Below are 19,519 nucleotides of genomic sequence, written 5' to 3'. Positions count from 1 at the left end.
TACTTTTGTTTATACTTCCTACCTCAGTGTCTGGCATCCTCTGTTTGGGTACACCTTCCTGATCTCAATAAAATGATGTTCAACAAATAACATTTCAAGGTTTAGTGCACTGATAAACCACTTAATTAAATTTAAGTGGATCATTTTCACTTGAATTACTTATTTGTTTTTTAATTATAGTCAGCTTGTTGGTGATGCAGCCATGGCAGGTCACTTATTTTAGTTTAGACTGGTATATCTCATCTATGGTGGGGTTGCTGCAAAATGTGGCTCCTCTTAATTGAATATACCAGTCATGCACGCTTGTCAAAAAAGGGGGTATTTCCCATTAGAAAAACACTGCAGTCCTAAATCCACTGAAGCACAAAATGGTCAGAATGCTGTAGATGTCAAAGCAGCTTCTCAAATCCAAACTGAAGTCAACCTCTGTGTCTTGGAAACAGACTCAGAAGTAGAGCAGAACACTACATTCCCCATCTGTGTTACACTGAGCAACAAGGAGTGGGAAAGGGATTGTTTAGAGTTAAAGGAAGACAAAGGATGGGTTATGGGACCGGGCAAGAGGCAGAACCAGAGTGGAGTGATGCAGAAAAGCTACTCAACTGGCAGTTTAAAAAGAACTGAGAAAGTGAAAATCAATATTGGTATAGCACAAATGATGAATGTATTAATAGCAAAAGAGCTGTTTTGAACTAAGTAGATGTCATCTTATGCTGTGGGCTATTTGTAGAACGAAAAGCAGGGATGCAAAAGAATGAGTGTTTGAAGAAAGAAAATATGAAATCAATTTCCAAGAGATCCTAAGCAGAATGTAGCCTTAAAACTTGTAGTCAAACTTATTTTTTCAACGGACACTGACATAGGTGAGTTGAAAGTTCTCAATAGAGTGCACACAACTCTCTCTGGGGCCATGAAACGCTCTTTTACATAGTCAGTACTAGGGTGCATTTTTTTAGCAAACCACTCTGTTTGAAAAACGTCAAATTGCAGGTAGTCATGTTAATAAATTTAGATTTGTGAAACTGAGCACACTGGAGGACATCATGGATTAATGAGTGTGTATGGCTATGATTAATGTTTGAGATCAGTTTAAAAATTTGAAACCCTCTCTTGCTTGCCATCTATTACAGGCTCTCAGTGTAATACAGACCTCCAAATTCACCGGTAATTTTTCATTAAATTCCCATCCTCTTACTCTTTACTTTTCTTTGTTGGAGTCAGCCAGCAATTGAAAAGAAGTGTGCTGTCAGCTTCTTCCTTAAAGGTCACATGGAAAAAAATGTCAGACAGACAGTTATGGCTATATTGGGATTGAATCTGCCACCGTTGCTGCTAATTTCTTCTTAAACCTGACCAAATGTCAGCAGCATGCCTGTTTGAGGTTTCTGCAGAATAAAGTCACTTTGTGGTGGTTAAAGATCATTGGATGGTGCTGGAGTCTATGGCTCGATAGGTATAGTGACTATAGAAACTTAAAAATCAAAGAATGAAAACATGTGCTTTCAATACATGGCCTATTCATGCTGATGGCTTACTGTAATAACATCAGCAGAAATATGGTGGGGGTGCTGAAAGGGATTGGTAATGTTGCCTTTTTAACAACAACAAGAAACTAGTTAAGTAGCACAGACATAAAGAGCACATACACACACATATGCTTTATACTGCTGCCTCAGACGCACATAACCACATTTTGTGTTTGTCATATTATTTTTAACTCTATAAGGCAAATGTATAAGCAAACATCTGTTATTTACCCTGCAGTAGAATATATAACACTGCCACACAATCAGTATTCGCTCACAGTTTTGCACTACTGTGCAGAGGCCTTGAGATTGCCCTAATTTCAGTATATTTTGCTACGAAAAGCGGAAAAAGCTGCAGCAATTTATTGGAACATGTGCAAAGATACATGGAAATAAAGTATATAAGGCAGAAAACCCTACTTTCATTCTTCTGCCAAGCCTGAAACACCTTTTTGGTGATAAATTACTAAATAATACTAAAATAATCCTAAAATGCTATTTTTTGTAGATTAGAGAAATGGGAACAAATTGTGTGTTGTTGCAACAGGCTGTTAGTAACAAAGTATAACAACATGCCAAAAGCTCCTATTTTAAAACAGGTTCTTTGCCAAGTTTCCCTTTTATCTGCAGACACAACAGTGGTTCATCTCTTGAGTTAGATTGATAGTTTGGTAATTAGTGGCTAAACAAACCTCTTCCTTCAGCTGCTCCCTTTATCAGTCGCCACAGCAGATTATTTGCCTCTTCTGTCACACCAACCCTCTGCATGTCCTTCGTTACCACTTTATCCTCTGAGTCTTCCGCTTTTCCTCCTGAAAGCTCCATATTCAACATCCTTCCACTGTCCCTCCTTTGCACATGTCCAAACCAACGCAGACTTGCCTCTCTTTGTCTCTAAATTAAAAAAAAAAAATGGCTAACCAAATAAACAAAATGACTAAAATAAATAAATAAATAAATCCTCTGAAAATATTGAGGTATAAGGGCTAGACCAATGACTGTAGAAAAGTCATGAAAAAGCAGCCAGCATCCAAAGAAACCACCAAAAAGCCTTCAGAAAGCCTGCACAACTATTGCACAGGAGCACTTTAGAAATTACAAGAAAGTCTGCATGAATCTCTGAATTCATCACTGTGAATGGCCATTTTCACATTAAGCATAGTCATTTCATTCAGTCTTATAAAAACATCCTGGACATATGGATTTTTTTAAAAACATGTTTTTAAAATTATATGAAGTATATAATCTGCTTCCTCAAAAATCTGTCATGAGTTGTCCGCCAGTATCATTTATTTGAATTATAAATAAGGAATCCTCTGTCTTTAAGTGGCTGTAATGCATCAGATGTAATTACAGACATGCTTTCACACCAATGAGTGCTCATCAAATGTAATCAGACTAATAAGTGACTTTACAATTATATTGAATATCCAGCTCTGCCTGGAAAACAGCCTCATCAGACATTAAATTCATTATCCTTTATTGCATTTACTGTATATCTGAGATTATTCTTTCACTAAACTCTTGTTCAAACTGCTGCCTGCTCTTTAAAGCAGGAACAAACACGTCAGCGCTTTCCTAACTTGTGAGTGCTTCTGAGACACAGAGAGAAAGTGATATCAGTCGAAACATGAAGACACAGGGAGAGGCGCGGAGAGCAAGCATTTAACAAGGCAATAGTCAATACAAGGATGGTGTATATAACAGTTGGAAGCCAATGGAGGTGGAAAGAACTGCAGGCTTCCTTGTTTGTTGAGCTGTAAGGAGATTACTTACCACCGGCCACAACATCTTATCCTCTAAATCCCTCTCTAACACCAGGCAGCCTGCAGCGAATACAGATCTTATGCTCCTTGTTGCCACCCAATCCAGGAACTTTATCCATCTAGGGTGCAGGATTTAATCAGCACAATATAAAACTAGAAGAAAAGTATAGACCCTGCCAAACTTAAATAAAAAAATAAAAAACATAAATATATAACAAGGCTTTGGGGGGGCTTAAAAGATTACAAATCAAAACAATGTACTTGAGCCAAATCCAAAAGAATGACAAGCAGCAAAATAACTATTAACTTGAGGCTCCTGCAATACTGAACTGAATGTAAAATTAACATTTTGGAATACTAAAGATGAGGTAAACTGCGAGTGATTTATAAAGTTTTTAAGCAGTTTTTTTTTTTAAAAATTCACTTATTTTGACAGAGAAGAAACTCCTCACACCTACTTCACATTAGGTGCTATCTCACATAGTTTTGACTCCCTTTGAGTGAGAGTAGGATAAGAGATTACACTCAGACTGGCGGCTGATCAACTTGAACATCTGAAGATTTCTTTTGATCATAGCGGCATGTTTTCTTTTTCTTAAACTACATTAATTAGTTCAGCCAACCCACAAGACTCACCGCTGCCATCAGAGGCCTCTTTAGTTAAAATTCTCCATTAGCCACACACAAGCGAATGTGCACAGATCTATAGCAGCTCTCTGTCAGCAGTAAACAGATATTTATATTATAAAAACTAGCAGCATGTTTGGAAGTGAAAGAGAGCTAACCTAACACATGAAGCCTTAACCAACTTCATCTCAAACAAGCACTGCCAGTTATCTATATATAGTGAATTCGAATTTCCTTTTACGATGTGATTACAATAACGTGATTCTAAAATATATACACTCACTGGCCACTTTATTAAGTACACCTAACCACATCAGCCAAAAAAAGCAAACTGAGGCTAAACAAGGGCTCACCAAAAGATTGAAAAACGAAATATTGGCTGGTCTGATGCATCTCAGTTTCTGCTGTGACATTTGGATGGTATGTAAGAATTTGGAGGAAGCATGAAAGCGTGGCTCCATCCTGCCTTGTACCAACAGGCTGGTGGTGTGGTGGATATTTTCTTGAGACACATTGGCCCCCTTAATACCAACAAAGCATCGTCTAAATACCACAGCAGTGCTGCTGACCATGTCCGTTCCTTGTTTTCGTCTGATGGTTGTTTCCAGCAGGATAAAAACACCATGACACAAAACTCAAATAATTTCAAACTGGTTTCTTTAACATGACAGTTCACTGTACTCGAATGGCCTCAACAGTCATCAGATCTCAATCCAATAGACCACTGTCATGATGCGGTGTAACCAGAGATTTGCATCTTGGATGCGGAGCGAACAAATCTGCAGCAACAGCGTGATGCCATCATGTCAAAATGGAACAAAGTCTCTGAGGAATGTTTCCAGCATCTTGTTGAATCTATGGCACAAAGCATTAAGGTAGCTCTGAAGGCAAAAAGGCAAGATGTACCTGATATATAACACTCCTAAGCCAGTAAAGACACCAAAGATTGCTGTATTTTGTCTAATCCAGTTTATTCTTCTTCAATAAAACAAAAAAGGGTGAAGAGGAGAAGCAAACAGTAAAGCAAAAGAAAAATTATAGAATTTTACATAAGTGACCTTCTCGCTTGATATCTTAACAACCAAAAGAAAATTCAGCTCTAAACTTCAGTGTAAGTTTGAAATGCAAAATGTTAACAAGGTTAAATAAGTTTTTATTTAGGATACCAAATATTCATTCATTACGCATTCTCTTTTCATTTTTTCTACACTCCATCTGGAAAACCTTTGAAAGGTAATTATTTACTGATTTTAACTTTCAGCACACTTACTCCAGACCTATGCCCTCCATCTACAGCACAACAGGAAAGAGGGATAACGAATGAAACGAGAGAAAATAGAGCAATCAATACAGGGAAGGATGAGAAAACCAAAGAGAAGCACAGGAAGAGGAGAATGCATGTGATCTCATCATGCTAGCTAGAAATCGCAACTTATAGTAAGGGATATTAAAGTACTGGTAAAAGGAATCAAATACACCCACACAAAATCTTGCTTCAAAGCTGGGAACAAAGATAACTAAAAACATGATGAGACCCAGACTGCCATCAGAAACCAAAAAAAAGAACTTTTTTGGTTTGCTACTGCAGCTTCAGATCAAATTATGTGTACAGCAATGTTAGATTTTACCTGTTTGTGCTCAATGTGAACAACAGCTGAGCGCATAAAATATCACCAGAGTCAAACTGTGTATGATAGCAAAAGTACAGTAATGTGTAACAATGCAGACATTCCAGGTCCAAGTCCAAATCATAAGACCGCTTTATCCCTCACATCCTGTAAATTTTGTCGTGCTGAAGTTTGTACACATCCTGAAAAAGATTATGGATGTGAAGAGGAAATGTCTTTATGTGGAAGGTTTGCACATAATAAAGAGATAAGAGAGACAAAAAGAGGAAGACAAAATCTTCAAGTCTTCCTCAGTCACATCCTGACACTGAAGACGGGTCTCAGTTATTCAAGGACAAACGGTTTACGGTTCCCACCACCACTGTGTGTGTCTGAGTCCAAGACACCCTGCAAGTTCTGAATATATGGACTTAGACTTCCACCAACAGTTTTATCATCCACAGTGGCAGAAACAGCCTCACACAATCCTAAATGAATGGAGAAAATTGTGTTGTGTAGAGTAGGAGAGAAGGATGGAAGTTGATGGGAGGAGGGAAGACTGAGCTTCAGTATCCTGAGGTGGATGATTTTAACAGGTGTTTGTGTTTCTAGAGGTTAAGGGTTATGGGTGATCGATGGCCAGGGGGTAAGACACTGAATTAAACTGAGGCTCGCTTGCTCGTTTGCTTCACAAAGTCCGTGCTTGGCGCAGAGTACAAAGCAGCTCTGGTCTGATTTTGAGGTAAAGAGCACAGTCTATAAACAGCGCCAAAGCCAAGGAGTACATGAAAGATAACCTTTTCTTTCTCCTCCTCCTCCTCAGTTTCTTCCTTTCCTTTTCTGAGGTAAAGAGTAAAGTCTGGCTTCCAAGAAAAACACTTGTATAAAGCATTGCATTTCTTGTCTTATTCATGTCATCTTACTTCATTCATTTTTATGAAGTCGAGAGTTTGCAACAAAAGGGAACAAACTGTATATTTCCTTTGCTCTTTATTGTTTTGTCTTTCCTTGGTTTGTTTTTTTCCAAAAGGCAGCAGGGATATAATCAAGCCAACAAAAGCAGAAAACAACCAAGATAGGTGATAGTGGAATTCAAAAAGAGCAAGCATAGTTTTAAGAGAAAAAAGGTGGAGGTTTGTATCTCCACTCTCACAAAAAAAAGCAAAAATCTCGAGGAAAAAAAAAAAGACAAGAAAATAATATCCCTGTTAAAGATTCTTCTGAGGGAACGACTATTCAAGAGCACTCTTCCCCGATGCGCTGGCATGAGCGGCCCACCTTGCGGTCTAGCTTAACCATTTTGAGGACGGCCTCCTGACGTCCACGGCCCATGTGGTCAAACAGACACTCGTGCTGCTCTGGAAGCCGATGGAGCATACAGAAGACATAACCTAAAGGACGGGTTTGGGGTTGTGGATAAAAGAGACAAGGAGGGATTAATTTGTTGCCTTAAGTAAATGCACAAATATTGCAGTTGTAACTGTACCCACTGCAGTTAATACATGAACTAAAGAAAAAAAGATTTAGCTACATAAAGCACACCTAAAACAATTTAACTAGAAAAAAAAAATCAAAAGAGTAGCACTACTTTTAGATGCCAGTAAAGGTCGATAAACATTTAGTCTTTAGATATACTTTTTAAATGGTCAAGGGCAGATAACATGTACTACTTGCCACAGTGCCTGTGTGTCAAAGAAGACATTCTACTTGATCGCTTCCTCTTTCGATGCCATTCCTTTTTCAGTAGATAACATTTCCTCCCTCTAACTACTGTACCACTTTCAACAAAAGGCCCTGCCAATGGTGGAGGCTCGTTAAGCTCAGGGAAGCTCGTTAGCTTTCATCATCTTAAATTCATTCATTAATACACATAATAACGCTGCTGGCATTTAATAAGTAGTGATTAAAGGCCCAGTTTAACATCTGGTTTCTAGGCAATTAAAACCTATACAATTACAGCACACGCGAGTGGATTAGAAGGGAGGAAAGTTGTGTCATGTTGGACAGAATATTCCCCCTATTAGAAACCACAAATCAAAAATTTTCTCCCCTGCTCACTGCTGGTATTCTCTAACAAAATGGTGAACTGAGTTCTTTTGTAAAATTAATGAGCTGGGAAGAAACGTTGTGACTTGAGAATGTTTTTTGCATCACAAAATACAATCTGTGAGTGTACTGTAAGTTTCAAAGATTTTACAGCTAAAATCCAACATGTCTAAAATATTTATTTTACGTAGAGGCAAAAATGAATACAGGATGAGGAAGAACTGATGTGTGCACACACGCTGTAAAGGAAACCCTTAAACATATCCAGTTATATGCCTGGAAAATGTCAGACTGCAGGTATAATAACAGCTTGTGTGTCTGGACCTGTCAATCCCTGCTTCTGTACACCAAAAACAGACCTGCACTGCCTCTTTACCAAGGCCCAACCTGTCTCTTGCACCCGCAGCATACCACCCTTGGTTAGAAACACAGCAGATGAAGACCTTCACCTGTGGGGTTCTTCTCTGGATAACATCTATGTTTTGGTCTAGGGTGCTTCCTCCTAATCTAACCTCTAAATCTAATTGCCAGTGAGTAAGTCACCAGTTATTGTATGGCAGACATTAATTAATAGGCTAATTATTTACAAAGTGTTTTCCCCGTTGCTTTACAACATGCAGCAGGATAGCAAGGTCAAACAAACTGTAGCCACTGTGTGATTAAACTGTGCTGTATGCCCAGATTAATAATTACTTAAACCACAGCTTACTGTCAGGTTTTGAAGTAAGGTCAGAAGGCCAACAAGAAATCAAGTTTTAAAGTTGTAGTACTCCCTGTTCTCATCATCTGTTGATTGTCTTTCTGACTTTAGAAGAATTTTACATTTTAGCCACACATATAAATAATTGAGAGAGATTTCCCATTTTCCCCATTATGAGAAAATCACAGAAGTAATGTTTAGAAATTAGCAGGACCACTGTTATTAGGGTAAAAGGAAATGCTTTGGTTCCTTCATCTGTTAGGTCTCCACATTAAAAGATATGATATAATTAGCTGTTCAATTCCAGTGCCTTCACTCTGTTATATTAACACCTAGTACGATAAATAGCAACTGTGTAAAAACAGAAAACTACTGAGACTGACAGCATCGGATCAGATTCACTACTTGAGCTATCTTTCCGCCCCCAATACAATCTGAAAAGCATTCATCCTTTCAACTCATTATCAGACCTTCTTGGCTTACACTGTGGAACATTCTGCAGAACCATTAGCAAAGTAATCTGCAATTACTGCAACAGTCAGAAATCACTATAATTGCCACCATTTTCCCTTTCAGTCTGTAAAAAGCATGTTTTCATAGTAAGCACTGGACTATTAAGGATGGATAGCCCGTGTATTAAGCAGCGCCTGGTGGGAAAAAAAAAGGCAAGTCAATTTCCAATTTAGAAATTATTGCATTGGTTTAAGCAGATTGGTCTTTAAGCAGTGAAGAGCTCTGACTTTTCAAGTACTTTAATTTGTATGCAAACAAGTTGATTAGCAAGCCAAGTACTGGTTTGAACTACATTAGTGTTTGTGGTAATTGGCTTATGTTTTATGTGCAATGTGAAACATTGAGGCTTTTCTGTAATGGTCCCTCAAGGCTTGCAAAAGCAGTCATATATATTTTTTTTTCAACACACAAAGAAATGTCCAGGTAACGTTGCTGTGCTGGAAACATAATTCACAAAACTATTACTAAGTTAACCGAAGTGTACTTATGCATGTATCTGCATATTAACATAAGGTAATAACATGGTCTAAGGTGAGATATTTATGAAGCTACCTGTATTATGCATGTACTTAATGATTATGCCCCTTTGTGTAAGTGTTCATGTGATGCGCATGTTAATACTGTATATATGAAAATGTGTCATCATACCACAGCGACAGGAACCCAGCTCTTGCTGTACCAGCTCCAGTTTGGTTTGGCAGCGATGGCAACGCTTACGGCTCCGCTGTTTAGAGCCACTGCGAGACGAGGATGAAGACGATGATGATGATGAAGACTCCTCACCCTCTGGGATCCCACCTACTCTCACTCGCTTTTCAGGTGAAACGTCACTTTCTGAATCTGAGGCTTAGAAGACAGAAAAAAAATTAGTTAAAAAAACCCAAAACATTTGGCTACAACTGTTGTGCTTAATTGTTGTTTTTGGGGGGGGTTTAGATCAGGCATTGCCAGTTAGAGCCCTGCAACAAAGGAATTGAACTTAAACTCAGCTTTTCATTTAGTGTGTATTTTGTAGCCATGTTTTAAATAGTGCTAAAGAAATAAAATTTATTATCATTTTAAATTTTATACATCTAAGAAAAATCGTTTCTAGAGATTCTCTTATTGCAATGAAACACTGAAAGTCTGGAGCTACATTAAACTGACTTTCAGCAAAATGAATAGCAATATTGTAATAGCTTAAGAGTATTTTGCATCTTTACTCTGCTTCTATCGAGTTAAATCAGACTAGACCATGATTACATTACATATAAAAATTCAATAAATGAAAATTAATCTGTTTTGTGCTGGAGACACAAAAATGCGAAGTGTAACAAATTTAAAATGGTTTGAAATAATAAATCTGACAAAACAACTGAAGCCAAAATCCTTCTTTACTTTTTATTACCATGAAATAAACAATACAAGACCTGAGGAACCTAAGGAAAACTCCAACACACCATTCTCAGAATTGGTCTATTCTGCAACTGGGATTGCATAGATGATGACAAACTGGAACTAAACTCTTCTTTGTGTTAAATTTTTTTTAAAAAGAAAAGAAAAAAAAGAGCAAGATTGATAGTTCTCCTGCATTAAATTACGTGCAGCCCAGCACCTGAGACAGCAAGAGAATGTAGCAAGGTTTCACTGGTTGGCTAGAATTTCAACTCAGCTTTTCTCATCAATCCTGCAGACTTTTTCACTGGCCTGGCCGAAATGCAGATCAGCGCTCAATAAATCTCTGAGAACTAGGCCAAGCTGAACAGTTAGATCCCCTCCTAGCCTGCTCCATCGATCCCTTTGTGTGTATGTGTGTCTGCACATGTGCAATTGCATGTTGTGGAAAAAAAATTCATTCTTGCCTGCTTTTTGTTATCCTAGAAGATCTCGGCAGCCAATTTAGCAAGCTGTAACATCAAATTTAAATGTAAGTGAACAACTACTAAGTTAAAGGAGGAAAATATGTGAAGGCAGGGCATTTGCACTGTAAACTGATGAGCGGTTGGTTGACTTAATGTCGTTTTAATTCAAGATTAAATATTGTACAAAAGGTAAAGTCAAAGTGTATCCAGTGTCTAAAATGAAATACAGATAGCCCCAATTTAGAGAGACTGTAAAAAGTGGAATGTCAACTCAACCAACAGTAAAAGGTTTAAATGACGCTGTGTGAGTATGTGTGTTGCTAGACATGATCCCACTTTTTTAGACAAGGGATCAGCATGTTCACGCACCTTTACTGAGCCTATCCTACTCTGTACTAGACATTGTCGTGTGTGAGTGTGCACGCATGAGTTTAGCAAGTTGTGCCACCTGAGGGTGAAAGGACAATAAAAGCAATCTGCAATAGGAAATAGTCTGGCTGTTTTATAGACCTCATTCAGTAGATTCCCATTAGTGCTAATGATAATGCTGTCCTTCACAGATGCACATGTGGTGTGCTACTGTGACCCATTTCCTCTTCATTAATCAAAATCTATGTTTTTAATCTATAGAATCAAATGAAGATGCTGCTAACAATGAAGCTACAATTCTCTTTCTATGTGACTTTTGCCATTTAAATCTCCATACTGCATGTCGATGTTATCATTCCGTGCAACAACTATATGTGGATATACTACATATTCATTGTGTTCATTCACTCTAGTACAGCATGATTGGCTTTACATTTGCTTTGGCATGTTCTGTTGCATCAGTAATATCCTGCTGTCCGCTACTTGTCCTGGAAGAACAATTAACCCAGCCATGTTGGATCAGTTCAATGCTGTTGATGCTAATGGGTGCTCCAATTTGAACTTTCTAAGTGCACATGACTAAAACATAGTGCAAAATACAACAGTGTATATTGTAGTAGTGTAGAACCGAGGTATACCTGACTCAAATGTACGTTTTGTCGGAGTGGAGAATGAACCCAAGACTGTGTCGTTGCTGGATGTTCCTGAGGCAGAAATGTAGTTAAAAAAAACAAAAGAAGGGAAAGAGATCAAAATGAGTAAAAGAACCAAAAAAAAAGGAAAAGAAGATTAGTTTCTTACTTTAATGTGATTTTTCAACTGAAAAATTATTTATTCAGCAATTTAAAAAAAATTGTAAATAAATCTGCAATTAAAGATCAAAATTACTCATTGTATCAATATCTTTCAAATGTATGCGCCCACACATAGAAAATCATACACACAAATAAATGCAGATGCCTAATATTTTAGCCCTTTAGACATGTAAATAAATGTTTAAACTGTATTAGTTTGACAGACTAGGTCATGTGTTACAGGGACACTGTTAGGCCCAGAGTTTAAAACCCTAAGAGGCTGAGGACAAAAGCTGTCGAGGAATCTGCTGGTGGTTGCCCAGATACTCGGGTACCATCGTCAATATGGAAGCAGGATGAAAAGACCGTGACTGAGGCGTGCGAAATCCTTTATTATGCAATGAGGTTTTTTTTTCCTCCTTGCAGCAACTATGATAGATATCTATGAAGGAAAGACCGCAGTGTGCATGTGTACAGGCTGGAGTCAGCCAAGAGGCAGTGTGGCTGTGGGTGGTAAAAAGATAAAGAGTTGCACCAAATATGTGTTATATGATCCACCTGTTCCTGATATAGTTTTAAAGAGTTTATAAAAAGTGTGTAACACTAGAAATGCAACCGAGTCAAATATCTTGACTTTTTCAAGAATGGTGACATTAAACACTTTCCTAGCTAGTAATGTGGTATTATTTACTCAGTCTAATCATCCAAATGATTTTCTGCTGTGAAGCCAAATATTTGAGCATCAGTTTCAGGCATTAAATTGAAATACATTCAGTCACTGGTCAGAAGAGTATAATTTGTTAATGGCAGATAAATAAGGGATCAAACCAGGAGTTTGTGAAGTTTTTAATAGCCAGATCGAAGAGTTATATGTACATGTTACATGTACAAATGTTTAGAAAAAAAAAAAAAATCATATATGCATGTGCTTTAGTATTTTATTAAAATACAATTAAAATGTTGGTCTTTTATTAAAATAATAAAAGAACAGGTTAATGTGGCATTGTTTAATACCATTTCTGCACATCCGTTTTGTAGCCACTTTATTTTTCTGTTATGAATTGGCCTCCACAAATAACCTTGTCACTGTATAGCAATGACTGATGCCCTGGCAATTGTAGGTGTCCTCTTAAAACCTTCACTTCTGAATAGATGCCCTTTCCTATCATTCTATCTGTGCCATGAGGACAAATATAGCCAGGGCAGGGATACTGCAGCTGCTGCTTGAGCTGGCAGAATCTACTAACAGTCTTCCACAGAAAAATGCTCTCATCTAAAAGCTCTGGTTTTGACAACTCAATTTTATAAAGGCACACATTAACTCACTTCTAAATTTGAAATCCACGAATCATAAATTGTTTCCATGTGTAGGGCGCACATTACAAATTACACACATTATATTACCAAGCCTTTAAGTTCATAATATTTTAAAGTGTAAATGTTCACTACCCACAGATCCAAAGGCAAAACTTGCTGATTGTCTTACCGTCCTGAACAGGTACAGATGTCACTCCTATCTCTCCGGGCAAAGGGTCTTCTGATATGAGGGACTGACTAATGCTGTTGTTTGTTTCATTACAGAACATGTCTGCTTGACTGGTGTTAGAGTTTGAAGAGGCCTTTGGAGCACAGTCGTCGTTTGGCTGTTTCTTTTGAGTGTCTATGGAAACATGGACATGAGGACATTTTCTTTGTGTGGAGGTTTTAAGACAGAAAAATCAGTCAACAAACTCCCACTAAAACAATAACTTACCTGCAAAACATTTTGAGCAGAGATTCATGGTTTTGCTTGACCTGAGGAAAAGGAAGGGAACACAATTGTGTTAAAAGAGCAGTCTGAGTGTTAAAAACAGTTTTGCAGTAAAAGGTATAAGATAAAACAGACAAGAGGCTAAGATAAAAGTGAGAGTGAGCGGTGAAATGTATCTTTTCGGCTATATATTTCTCATGTACACTTACAAAAATATAAATTCCAATTAGAAATCCTAGACTGCATTTTTATTTTTTTCTTGATTAATTCAATTTTAAACACATTTCATCCACCCATCCAATTTTCAAAACTCAAGAAAACAAACCTGTCACACATAGTGTCTGTACAATGTAAAATAAACTGATTTGTTGTAGTACAAACTAAAGAATGGATTATTGCTACAAGTACAGGGCGTATCAAAAAGAATCTTCTGATTTCAAAGTACTTTAATTCTGCAGACGTTCACCAGTAACAATCGAAACACGTACTGTTAGAAAGAGAGGCTTTCTGAGTTTCATCTGGTTCCCAGTATATAGCATAACAGCATCATCTTTGACATCCTTGCAAAAGTATGAGTTTGATGAGTTTGATTGTATGGACATAAGTGCGTCTGGGGGGGACATATTGAGCAGCTGTGAATACAAAACAGTATACAAGTTTTGTATGTAAAACTTCATATTTTTATGTTCATTACCTAAAGAAATTGGTTAATTCTTTTTGATACACACTGGACACGCCAGTCCTGCAACATATTTAGCATATTTAGCAGAACAATCTGAACAGTTAATGGGGATACAGACTCAAAGCTAGTGGTTAGCAGTAAGGCTTAAAGTATCAGTGTGGTAGTTTGAGTTTTCTAAACATACTTTTCCTTCCTGAAGGCAGATAAAGACTTTTGATATAAGTTATCTATTGTAATGGAGCCTTGCTGATTTCAGTGGCACAGCTCTTTCACAACAGATGGCTCTGGCTTTAGTCTGAGAAAAGCTCCTCTCATTTCCTCTCCAGCCTTCGTCCTTACTGTCTGTGCACTGAGCGTGACGGTCGCTGCTATCAGTCACATTCTATTTATTTTGGGCGCTCCATTGCACACCTTTGTCCTCATTTCTAAATGTGGGGTCAGCTGCAGTCAACCTGAGGGCTTTCTGTCAGTCTCCTGGTGTGTAGTCTCAGGTATAAAAGGGAAAGGATGAAGCAAGAAGTTAGGATAGAGGAGAAACCTCATCATTACACGCAGGCAGGGAGGAAGCCAATGCTGGGTAAACATCAAGTCATATCCTCTTATCAACCTTACAATCAGAGGTAATCAAACTACAGATTCATTAAGGAAATTAAAAGGATGAGGAAGGGTGAGAAAAACTATGCAGGAGAAAAAACAGCTCCATGGCTGTTAAGCTGACTGAAGCCTGAACAGAGTGCACACAACATGTCTATTTCATAGTTGGCCTACTGCTGTTACTAATGAGAATATCTGATTGGAACAGACAGGAAGACAGGCTCCACTGCCTCTGTGATTCAGTCTGAGTGACACAAAGGAGTGAGATATTGGAAGGGTGATAAATGTTTTGAAGAAATTAGTCTTTAATAAATGCTCCTGACATGAGCAGGTAAATGAAAGACAACATAAATACAGCTAGAACTCAGGCGATAGAAAGCAATCAAAGCATAGTATCACCAGTGCATGTGGCTCAATTACTTTTAAGATGATAGTATACCTTTACTGGGGGTAAAAGAGTAATGGCAAAGGACTGAACTGTTTTAGTTTTATGTTACTGGGGAAGCAGACATACCATGCAGTTCTTCATGTGCGCTAGAAATACCTATTTTAATTTTGTTTGTCGATGAGTTTCTCAAAAGAAAGTGTAAGGGTGGCACATTATCAAACAAACACCCAATTTGAATTCAAACGGTAATCTTAAATACACTAAAATTGAAGGTCATACCTTGGAAAGAATAGCTCTTAGGTTGCCTAAAGGATTTTTAATGTTTTGCTCAATGCTAATTTCCATAATTATGCTTTTTTTTCCTCCTCATCTTCTTACACACACAGAAAAATGCCTGGAGAGAACACTGACCTGAACAGTTTAAAAAAAACTAGCTTATTGACATTTCAAAAAAAAAAAAAACTTAGCATTACCCTTACAACTTACACAGTTGAGCAGTCAACTGGAACATAGACGGATAAGCAGATCAGGTGGCTGCTTGTGAGTAGATCTCACAAATAAGAAGAAAGTTAAATAGAAAGGGACATCTGATGCTAAACTATGGAGTTTGGATACATCATTGCTGACTTTTTTTAACATCCTATTATAGCACCGAACAGCTTGTTCTCTGCTTTGGCTTTCTTTCTGAAAATGACAAAATCTACTAACTACTGTGAGGTACACAATCGGTGCTTGTATTGATCCAAAATGTTTTGGTGTGGATAGCAATACAGCACAAGTTATTAAACTAAGTGACTGGATAATTACTTGACTAATCCAGTCATTTTGCACAGCCTTGTCAACAGCGATCGCATTATACATCTTTCCTGCTAATATGAAATCTTTAAAATGGGCTGGTGCTAACATGATTTTGCCATTCAGTTCAAATAAAATGTTTTAGATCCATGTGGGTACATGACGATATAAAATATTGATTCAATAAGTGAATTATTGTTCATGTGCAAGGCAACCTTGGGTTTAACTTAAACACTGCTTTCCCAAATCTGTTAAATTAAATGTGGCCAAGTTGAAGTTCACTCTGTCATTGCAGCCTCATTAAAATATGTTTCTCACAGCTTAAGTGCAAAATTTAGAAAATTATTCATTAGTAAAATAATAAAATGATCAAAAAGCACAAAATAAATGTGCCCTTTTTTGCATCTACTAACACACGAACTACAAGTGGAGGTCACGGAAATGGGTGAAGTGCTGACGACAACATGCTATGTTACCATAAATGTACTAAAAGCTTAAGTCAGTGTTGACTTATTCCTTGTCAGTTTAATCAAATACCTCGCACCTGACCTTCTCAAATTTGTCTGAGAAAAAAAAATTAAAAAAACTTTGAACTTTTTAGAAAGAGCAAGTGTCTGATATTAATTGTGACAGTATTCACTTTCATTTTCCCAATATGAACTTTTGGAATACTCATATTTATGTATGGCAGCCAAATATTTTCAGTGCAATACGTTTCAATCAATTTATGCATCCTCGCGACCCAGCAAACAGTTATTTCTGGCCACAATATATGGCTGTGTCCTTGGTGCCATTACAACGGATACCACCACTGGTAGCAGATAAGTTGTTGAGGATGGCATTTTAAAAAAAAAATAGGTCTAAATAAATAATACTAGCTATCCAAGTAACAGAACTTATGCAGTCCACACTCATAATTGTTGGTACTTATTAACTTGTTTTTAAAGCAAATCTGTGGTCTACTTAAAACACTGAAAAAAATTAAAGACATCTGATGCACTAAAAAATAAAATATTGAGTCATCATGCTTAGTTTTGGTACTGTAACAAACCCTTTTAAATGCTTCTCCCAAAGCCAAGGCGGTATGGATATGATTATTTGTGTGCCAACTCCACAGATATTTAAATGCTTCGTAAACTCTAGTCAGGTAGAAAAAACTGATGCCTTTGGTCATTTGGTCATCATTCTCTGATGAGATCTGGTGACTGACATTGCAGTGTCTTTTGTATTGTACGTCACTTCCATACTAATCCAAAGGTTAGTGAATAAAGTGGCATTTTTGTAAAATATACACAAACGGAATGAGGTACTTGTGAGTTCCAATAGCCTCATTTCACTTTGTGAGAACTAATTTTGGGATCCTCTGTTGTCTCGCTAAGTGCTACATTTCTCTGATTCTTTACCACTGAGCTGAAAACTGAAGACTACAAATGTTAATAAATGCCTATCATAAATACGTCCACTAAAGTACAATATTTTGCATCCATTTTTTCCTAAAATACAACAATGTGGGCTACTTTTTAAAATCCGACATTTGTAGAACTAGCCAACAAGTGATAATACTAACACATTTTTCAACCGGTCCATATTACAAAACCTAATTTGGGCTCATATGTGTTGCAAAGTGAACATATGCCTCAACACACATGAATCAAATTGTACACATCAGGATTATTGCACAGTGTCAGTTTGTCTGTGCAACCCCGGCACATTCAGTTTAGAGTACCAGTTGCTCGTTTCTTTCAGCTAGAGTCTGGTTCATGGAGACACTTTGATGTCTTTAACTGCTTCGTGCATGAACTTAACACGTTAACTATCCAGTTGATTAACACTGTCACACCTGTCGCGTTACCTGGAAGGCTTACCCCAGATTCCCTACCCTTCTTCCTTCCTTTACAGGAAAAGGTTACCGAGGCCAACTGGTGTTAGCTAGTAGCTAATGCTACAAAACAATGGGGAGGGGGTAATAAGGAGAAAAGCAGCTCATCCCTGTTTGAGCTGCTAATGCTAGTGGCTATCGACTCTGCTAGCTACTGGCAGAGAAAGAAAGCGTTAGAAAGCGAGACGTTTGACAGGTTATTCTGCTTACCCCCAGAACCCACAGGGGCAGCGAGGGGGTATAACGTTAACGTTACTCGGAGGCTTGCTGCCCTCGCTCCCCGTGTCGCCCATGTCTGTCTCCCGTGTCAAGCTGTCGGTGTAGCAGGTGAATCCGTGGATGGAGTGAGGGCCTCGTATTTGCGTTTAGATCCCCTTGGCTTTGATAAGCATACAACCGTCACTCTGCCCAAATAATTCTTCCGAGTTGCAGTGTAGGGTGGATAATTTGACGACACAAGCCGCCACCAAGTCCGTCAAATTAAAGTAGTTGAAGTCGACGTTAAGACGCTGGGGCCGTCAAAGCCAGCAACGGACGGAACCACCGGGGATCCTGGGCCGATCAGCTGGAGTGAGGAACGAACCACTAGCAGAGAGGGGGAAGTGTGTGAGGAACACGAAAGACAAAAGTTAGATTGACGTGTTTGTACAAACTGTTAAGGGATAAGGAATAACGACATAATAATTGTTAGCATTGTTCATACAGAAATGACATTTGAACTCGGTAAATGACTCATTTAAAATAATTCATTTTGGAAGCGTTATCATGGTATGATCCAGACAAAACCGCAGTTAAAAAGCCCAGAGCTCTGAAAGTGTAGTGTTTTGTTCACTTTGTTCACTTAAAAACAAAGTTATCCTCCCAGGATGTAGCTTAGAAATGTAAAATGATGTGACAGGCTGTGACAGACCCTTTTCACTGGACATATTTTGACGTGTCTCGGTAGCAGTTAAAAAACAAAAAAGGTAAACAAACCCCCAAAAAACATGTATAAACAAAATTAAAGCTGTAGTATACATAGTTATTAGAAAGGAATGTTTAAAACACAAACAAAAACAGCTGAATTTAAAAATCTACATAGATAAATAGATAAGGCTTTATTTTTAAGATGTTGGAATAGCACAAAATGTAAGGAAAACGATAATAATAATAAACAACTTAACTTCACATAAGAGAGAAAAAGAGGCATGCGGTTATTTAATCCCACCCTTTGCCACTTTTTAGTAAATAATAATCTCTATTATTAATTAATCTTTCTTATTTAGTAAATAATAATTATCGCTTTAACTTCCGGTTTGTGTCCTGTCCTATCATCAATCCTTATTTACATTTTGCAACATATATTTGGTTTTGTAACCCTTTAACATATCAAGGGATATATTGACATTAACAGATTTACATATATATGTACACATTGCTTCCACAGCTTCACTCCATATACAAAAGTACAAAAAGTTCATCAGATTGGTAACCTTTAATCTTTTTTGATTTCAAGAATAGTTAATTTGCATGATTTCTGTCAGAAGTATTATCGCTTCATATAGGCTAAAAGTAAGTCAGTGCTTCATGTGTACTTGAAACATGTGAGGAAAAAAAGTCAGTTCCTGATCAAAAATGTTGAGTCATTGGCTCCATTTTGTAA

At 37.6% G+C, this 19,519-nt stretch overlaps 1 protein-coding gene across 3 annotated transcripts; it reads right to left on the bottom strand.

Moving 5' to 3' along the window:
* Positions 1-4,875: 4,875 nt before the first annotated feature.
* On the bottom strand, positions 4,876-18,465 carry LOC116313249 (AN1-type zinc finger protein 3-like). 3 transcript variants are annotated; one of them, XM_031730866.2, is made up of 6 exons: positions 18,088-18,465; positions 13,543-13,583; positions 13,276-13,449; positions 11,634-11,699; positions 9,434-9,631; positions 4,876-6,917 (listed from the first exon to the last, which is right to left on the bottom strand). In XM_031730866.2, exons 1-6 carry the CDS (start codon positions 18,168-18,170, stop codon positions 6,763-6,765), a joined length of 717 nt encoding a protein of 238 aa, XP_031586726.1. In that variant the 5' UTR covers positions 18,171-18,465; the 3' UTR covers positions 4,876-6,762. The 3 variants fall into 3 exon arrangements, with proteins under 3 accessions (XP_031586726.1, XP_039467978.1, XP_031586727.1); XM_039612044.1 differs by lacking the exon at positions 18,088-18,465 and adding an exon at positions 14,028-14,145; XM_031730867.2 differs by lacking the exon at positions 11,634-11,699.
* Between the last annotated feature and the right edge of the window lie 1,054 nt (positions 18,466-19,519).

Source organism: Oreochromis aureus, linkage group 1 (genome assembly GCF_013358895.1).
Source record: "Oreochromis aureus strain Israel breed Guangdong linkage group 1, ZZ_aureus, whole genome shotgun sequence".
Taxonomy (NCBI): domain Eukaryota; kingdom Metazoa; phylum Chordata; class Actinopteri; order Cichliformes; family Cichlidae; genus Oreochromis; species Oreochromis aureus.
Note: the sequence above shows the minus strand (reverse complement) of the source record. Positions and strands in the feature narration are given on the sequence as shown.